We start from the raw sequence: 7,786 nt of genomic DNA, 5'->3' as shown, positions 1-7,786 counted from the left end.
TTTTAAAGGTGGGCCGTCGTGGTGTTATAGATTCATGAAATGGAAGCCTGTCTATTAGGGCACGCACGACGTTGTGTCAGCAGCTACCTCCCAATTACGAGGACAAACTTGCTTCGTTCCGCACATTCATACAAAGATAGCGGAGAATTCCATCAGCCCAGATGAAATAATAAATATGGACGAAGACCCTCTGACATTTGATTCGCCTCTCACTCGGACTGTAAATAAAAAAGGTGACTTCCCCCGTCATACTGAAAACAAGCGGCCACAAGAGAACACATTTTACCTGTGTTTTGAGCCGTGCAGCATCGGGCCTAAAGCTGCCAACGATAATCATTTTTAAGCGGCTGACTACAGAAATAATTTCATATATCTTTTCCCATTTATATGATTTGCATTATTCTATTTAAAGCCTAGTGGGCTGCAGTATTTTTCCTCGTAATTACGCAAATGCGCATCAAGATCTCTCTTTGTCTGGCCTCTTATGTGTTTCAGCGTAATTTCATTGTGCAAATGCATTTATCATGCTCATAAAAATATGGAGATTATTTTAACCTTAAGAAATGTTGGGTTTTTTTTCTGCGGGGGTTCAACGGGGGACCGCGTCAGCGGCCTCACCCGGACGCTCCCGGCGGCAGGGACGCAGGTTATTGTGTTTAAATTTTTGATGGGGAAAAAAAAAAAAGATTAAACAAAAAAAAAACTTACCTACCGACCCTATGCTGAAATTTGTTGTTACCGGAAACACACTATCTTTTTTGTTTGGCCTAATCTTGGCAAAGACAATTCGATGGTGCGAAGGTGGAGGCTCCGGCAAGAACAACTGAGCCAGTGTAAAAAGACAACCAAAGCTTTTAAAGGTGGGCCGTCGTGGTGTTATAGATTCATGAAATGGAAGCCTGTCTATTTGGGCACGCACGACGTTGTGTCAGCAGCTCCCTCCCGATTACGAGGACAAACCTGCTTCGTTCTGCACATTCACACAAAGATAGCGGAGAATTCCATTTGCCCAGATGAAATAATAAATATGGACGAAGACCCTCTGACATTTGATTCGCCTCTCACTCGGACTGTAAATAAAAAAGGTGACTTCCCCCGTCATACTGAAAACAAGCGGCCACAAGAGAACACATTTTACCTGTGTTTTGAGCCGTGCAGCATCGGGCCTAAAGCTGCCAACGATAATCATTTTTAAGCGGCTGACTACAGAAATAATTTCATATATCTTTTCCCCTTTATATGATTTGCATTATTCTATTTAAAGCCTAGTGGGCTGCAGTATTTTTCCTCGTAATTACGCAAATGCGCATCAAGATCTCTCTTTGTCTGGCCTCTTATGTGTTTCAGCGTAATTTCATTGTGCAAATGCATTTATCATGCTCATAAAAATATGGAGATTATTTTAACCTTAAGAAATGTTGGGTTTTTTTTCTGCGGGGGTTCAACGGGGGACCGCGTCAGCGGCCTCACCCGGACGCTCCCGGCGGCAGGGACGCAGAAGCAAACCCACGCCTACTCATTGGCCAGCGGTTTATAGTGCGGTGCGGGGCATATAATTACAAAATTGATTTTTTTTCATAAATCTGAGCATGCGGCTCTTAATCAGGTGCGGTCTGTAGCCTGGAATTTACGGTATTTGTATTTAACAGCAGTGAAATGGGCTTGGCCAGTCACTTTAATCTCATGTGTTCCTCTCGGCTTATGGGCAGAAAGTATCACAGTCCCTGTTGATCACAATGCTGTGTTCGCCTGAATCAAGTGAAAAGCAATGTTTTTTTTTTGTTGTTTTTTTTTTTGATGGAGCTGTGCTGGTTTTGATATCGTAACATGACAATGACGGTATTTTAATATCACACCGTCATCGTTATTGTTATTACATCCCTACAATTACAAGTGATAGGTTTTTGACAGCTCAGCTTCTGCCACGTAACTAAACCCAGAAATACTTGACGTTCTCAAACCCAGGCTCTTCAGTGCAGTATTGTAATTTTCAGTCGACAGTAAGTGGCGCACAGGGCAAAATGGCAGCCCCCTGAGAGGGAAGAAAATGGGTGTCTGGCTAAAAGACAATTTGAAATGGTCACAAGGGCTGAAAACCAAGGCTGAAATGTTTGCCATAATTCCAAAAGGTATGTCTGATGAGAAAAACAATGCTCATCATTTTGATTTAAAATCTGTGGTCAGTTGTTTGCTTGTAACGTGATCTATTCTGAGCTACTTATTACATGTGCCACTACATTAATCGGAGCAGCCATTTTACAGCCGTGTGACACGCCTGTTAATGTAAGCCTCACAAGATATAACAGAAGGTTGTTAAGTTGTCTTTTGAGCGTACTAGATGCAGTTGTTTTGACATTTGATTAAAGCTACAGCTGGATAAATCAAATTGGTAGTACGGGCGCTCCCCGCTTTACAAACTTTCGTGTTGCGAACAACGGTACATACGAACATTTTTGCGGGTACAGGTATGTCGAAAAATGTTCTCGGACAGAGATGCTGTCAGTTAGATTTTGTATTGCGCGCCTTTTTCCGAGTACTGTAGTACTTCTTTCCACCGCTAATACCGACGTGAGGCGCTGTGAGAGGAGGAGGAGGAGGAGGAAACGCCTGTCCCGATGAAGAAGTTCGAGACGGAACTCTCTCCCCCTCCATCATCTCCTGAAGCCTTCGAGTACATCTTCCAAAAGTAAGTTAAACTTCATTTTATTATACTTATATAAACCTTAAACATACTTATATAAGCCTTAAACATGCATTCCGTACAAAATATAGCACTGGAGCAACTTACGTACGAATTCAGCCAACGAACGATCCTTCGGAACGTATCTCGTTCGTTAGCTGGGGAGCGTCTGTAGTTTAAAACAAGGTTTCCTGTCGCAAAGAAGGTCTGGTAGGAAGCCGTCATTTTTTAAGAACATTTTTTAAACGACAGAATGCCGCTGCTCGCCTCTTGACCGGTACTCGTAAGAGGGAGCACATAACTCCTACTCTGGCATCCCTTCACTGGCTCCCCATACATTTTAGAGTCATTTTCAAGATCCTCTTATTTGTTTTCAAATCTCTAAATAACCTTGCGCCACCTTACCTCTCTGAGCTCATCCGCCCCTACACACCTGCCCGGCGCCTCAGTTCTGTGGACCAGACATTATTAGAAGTACCAAGAACTAAACTGAGGCTCAGAGGGGATCGAGCCTTTTCTGTTGCTGGTCCCTCTCTCTGGAATGACCTCCCACTGAGTATTCGGCAAGCCTCCTCGCTGCCCATCTTCAAAACCCGCCTCAAAACTCACTTGTATTCTTTGGCATTTGACTCAGCATGACTTAGATTGTTCTTGGTTTTGCTGTTCGGTGCTTTCTACTGTTTTTATTACCGATTTGCTTTACTGTTTGTTGTATATGTTAATTTGCTCCATGTACAGCACTTTGTATGCAGCGATGGCTGTTTGAAAGTGCTCTATAAATACAGTTGAGTTGAGTTGAGTTGAGACATTGACTGTGCATTTACTTTAAGACAGAGACTCCGCATACCGGACACAGACTGGCTGAAGCATAGGTGGTGTCTGCTCAAATTGACAAACGCAATACCCCATTTTAATCCGAATGAAATTCCAATAGGATTTGTCCTTTTTATTTCATCTTTGGTGGTTATATGGAGCATTTTCATTCCGTTTGGTCTTTCGGTTTCACTCTAATACAGGTTACATGGATTCAAATTGTTAGTTTGAAAGCGTGTATATTTTTTTCAACTGAAATACTTCGGTTACAGGCCACATTAAGGGTGGATTTAATTTATTTTTTAATCCCCAAAACCTGCTGTGTGTGTAATAACTGCATTAAGCCTTGAGGGACTCACCTAGCTGCTGTGACATACAAGGCTGCTTTTTGCCTGAAGATGTTCTGGGGTCTCTGGTCCACCGTTCCATACACTGCCTTTTCTACTTGACTGAGCCAAGACTGACGCATACTGTCAATCATCTTGTCTGCCTCATCAATAATCTGTCCCAAATAATACAATAAATCAGAACAGCAGTTTGAAAATAACAAACACTTGAATTGTGGGAACCTACAAGGAATCTGAGGTGATCCAGACACATCCCTGAATTCTTGTTGATATGATCAACAAGTCGACCGGGAGTGGCCACAACAATGTCAGCTAAGCATCGTCTCATCCCGCCTCTAGAAAATAATGAAGAAATAAAATGGATTTATAAAGCATGGGGCATCTTTACAGCTCTTAAGTGAGTTGGACTTTTACCATCACCTCTGTTCAGAAAGCGAAGCCACCTCTGCCTCAAATGACTTCTGGCCTGTCAGCATGACCACCCTCAGAGCGGTTCCCTCAGCGTATGTTGCAAAAACCTTGCAAACCTAGACAGCCAAAAAGTAACAACCGCTTCCAGTCACTACAAATTCATCACTTAAGTCCCCCCCCGCCAAAAAACCTTTCATTTTTAGAATTATTCTCCTTTGAATTGTGTGCAATTTGAAAAAAAAAAAAAAAAAACAACAACAACAACAACAAAACATCCATACTCCCAAAGCATGGAAAGATTTTGCCTCGTTAATGTTATTATTGGTACAGAAAAACTTCTGAAGACCTGCTGGGCGAGCTCTTTGGTTGGTAACACAGCCAAGGCGCGGACTTTGCATACAACCCTCTTCATCAGCACCTGATGGAAAAAGAACACCTTTAGTTTCCTCGAAGCTTGAGTCAAATAGGTGCTTGACATTGTCATAAGGGGCGAAGCATCCCAAAAGTTTTAGTCCCATAATCGGAGTTGATGAAGAACACAATCTTTATCGGGGATTCCACAAAAGTGGTGGAAGATTAATCGGTAAATTGTAATTGAAGTGCACTGGATTTACACCATCATGGTGCCCGTTTCGCTTTACCGAGGGTCATAGTCACATATTCGCACACACAATCATACACTAACAGGACACGTGCTTTCGAAAATGGACAGATAGATAATTTCGACCATGGTCGTGCAGAGCAAGGTGGGGTGGCTCAAGGTTGCAAATTCCACCATGAGAACCACATACCAAGATGGCGCAGACGCAAGGGACCGCCTCGGTGATATGTTCCTGAGTATTGTCTTTGTCATTTGTTTTTGGGGATCCTACACCATTTACTTATTCAAGAGAAGGCTTGCTAAGCCTTAGGGATTCTACTTTCAGACTTTTTTTTTTGTTGTTAACACACACACACACACACACACACACACACACACACACACACACACACACACACACACAAATCCACAAGGTTTTTCTGAGATAATAGCTAGCTGGGCGGTTGGACTGTATGGAGCATGGAGACGGCGCCGGAGGAGAAGGGGGAAATGAGCCAGCGTGCTCATCAAGCTAATTCAGCTGGAACCCCGCTCCCATCGATCCATTTTGCTAATCAATATTCTCTGCCAAACAGGATGGATGAACTTCTCACAAGGACCAACAAAACATATGCACATTCTGCCGTGTTGTGCTTCACCAAAACCTGCGCAAATGTTTGTTCGTCGATGTGTGCCCTGAGACTGGCTTGCAAGCGGTTCAGGCTTTACCCCGTCGACGACCCGAAGACAGCTGGGATTGGGTCCAGCACGCCCGTGCCCCTTGCGAGGATAAAAGGATTAGAAAATGGAAGGATGGAAGAGAAGCAATGCAGAAAGCCTGAAAAAACTGTTTTCTGCCAACAACTGCATCCGTGTGGAATGGCCAGAAAGCAGTTACAAACTACAGGAGAGCATCCCACCGAGCAATGAACAATAAAGGGACTGTCCGGTGATGAAACATGTTTTTCTGCAGATTTGAAAAGGACACCTTCTCTTCACACACCTGCCCACACCCCACCAGAAACTACCTCATTCACGCCCCTGACCCGCTTTCCCTGCCCTGGTGATCCACGAACGGGATGTGAGACGGCTCTTCATACAGCAGAAGATCAAGAAGGATGCAGGGGCGGATGGGGTGTCTCTGCTCGACCACCTGCAGTTTGCCTACCGGGCAAACAGGTCATTGGATGACTCAGTCAACATGCACTAGATCATGGAACACCTCGATGGCACAGGCACCTATGCAAGGATTCTGTTTGTGGACTTCAGTTCTGCGTTCAACACCGACATCCCGGAATTCCTTTCTGGCTAGCTTGTCCAGCTCAGTGTGTTTTCTACAATCTGCCAATGGATCCTCAGCAGGCTGGGAAAAACATCATCATCAACATGCACAATCAGCACTGGGGCCGCCTCCTAGGATAATGCTCTCTCTCTACGAATGACTGCACTCCAAGGCCTCCAGCCGTCAAACTCAAAGTTAGCAGGTGACACCACAGTCATCGGTCTCATCAAAGACAGTGACGAGCCTGGGTACCGACAAGAAGTAGAGTTGCTGGCGCTGTATAGGGAGCCAGTGAAGGGATGCCAGAGTTGGAGTTATGTGCTCCCGCTTATGAGTAACAGTCAAGAGGCAAGCAGCAGCATGCTGGACCAACGGGAAATGCGTAAATGGAGGATTGGCTGACTTCAAAGTAAAGGGCATTTCAGTAATCCAGCCAAGATGTGATGAAGGCATGAATTACAGTTTCAAAGTGCTCTTGAGAAAGAAGAGGCTTTACTTCAGCCAGCTGCCTAAGATGAGACAAGATGTACCGTATTTTACAACGTCACCAATTTGCCAGTCCAATTGAAAATCACTGCCCAGTTTAAGACCCAAGTTTGACACTGTTGGCTTGAGATAAGGAGCCAGGGGGCCCAAGTCCACAGGATGGGATGAACAAAGGCCACTGGGACCAAACACCGTCACCTTCTGTCTTCTTTCATTGAAATTCAAGACATTTTGTGCCATCCAGGTCTTTATTTCCTCCAGACAGGATAAAAGTGGACTCCATAATAAAGCGTCTTTTATGCTCAGCGGGACATAGATCTGACAGTCATCTGCATAGCAGTCAGTGTTGTGTCCAAGGACCGGCAACCCGAGGCCAAGGCCAAGGCCAAGGACTTGCCTCCGAGGCCAAGGCCAAGGCCGAGGACTTGGAAAATTTTCCGAGGTAAGGCCAACGCCAAGGACTTGAGAAATTTTCCGAGGCCAAGGCCAAGGACCAAGGACTGATTTTGAAACTGAGGCCTAGCCAAGGACATGTATAAAACAATGCTATCATACCACTTGGCAGGTCCTCATGATTTGCAACACCCCTCCATCATAACCCTTTGCACTCCCTAACGCTTGAATGAAGTGATTTTATTCAAAGAGTAGAACAGTCAGGGTACGTGTTATTTATACTGAGAAAAAGAAATAAAATCACATGATATACATTTATGAATTAATGTTTTAGTGCAGTAGTTTCTTAATATGAAGTAAATCAACACTCAACAGGCATGACATGGCACGGAACACAAGTTGAGAAATGACTTTGCATAGAAGTCAATCACTGACTGCAGAAAAAGCGGTAATCTCGCAGTGATCATTTTACAGTTTACCTGCAGCGAGTCCAAGGGACTCACTGATCAGAAAAGTATGAATCCCATTATGCATTGAGAGAGTCCCAAATTTCAAATTCCGAAATGGTCTACTTATTCAATTGCATATGATAACACAAACAACATATACATACAATTATAAACAAATGCTGCAAAAATTTAAATAATTCAGGAGCAGGCCTGAGGATTTCAGAAATTCATGGTAACCGTTTTTCGGTTCCGTCGGATTACCCAATGGGAAACCACAATAACTGATGTTGGGTTCCGTAAACGTTCATCATGGGAACCCATTTTTCTATTTTGACTGATATTGAT

General features: G+C 43.9%; 1 protein-coding gene across 1 annotated transcript in view; it reads right to left on the bottom strand.

Moving 5' to 3' along the window:
- ddx51 (DEAD (Asp-Glu-Ala-Asp) box polypeptide 51) overlaps window positions 1–7,786 on the bottom strand; it is a 25,282-nt gene that overhangs the window by 9,255 nt on the left and 8,241 nt on the right. Inside the window, exons 6-9 of the mRNA XM_019881489.1 lie at window positions 4,598–4,669; window positions 4,261–4,367; window positions 4,067–4,175; window positions 3,853–3,995 (exon numbers count right to left, since the gene is read on the bottom strand). Coding sequence (XP_019737048.1) covers window positions 3,853–3,995; window positions 4,067–4,175; window positions 4,261–4,367; window positions 4,598–4,669 — 431 coding nt within the window. The remainder of the gene's footprint in view (window positions 1–3,852; window positions 3,996–4,066; window positions 4,176–4,260; window positions 4,368–4,597; window positions 4,670–7,786) is intronic.

The sequence above is a fragment of the Hippocampus comes genome, unplaced genomic scaffold, assembly GCF_001891065.2.
Source record: "Hippocampus comes isolate QL1 unplaced genomic scaffold, H_comes_QL1_v1.1 scaffold231, whole genome shotgun sequence".
Taxonomy (NCBI): Eukaryota; Metazoa; Chordata; class Actinopteri; order Syngnathiformes; family Syngnathidae; genus Hippocampus; species Hippocampus comes.
The sequence above is the reverse complement of the archived record's forward strand: the minus strand, read 5'-3'. Positions and strand labels throughout refer to the sequence as shown.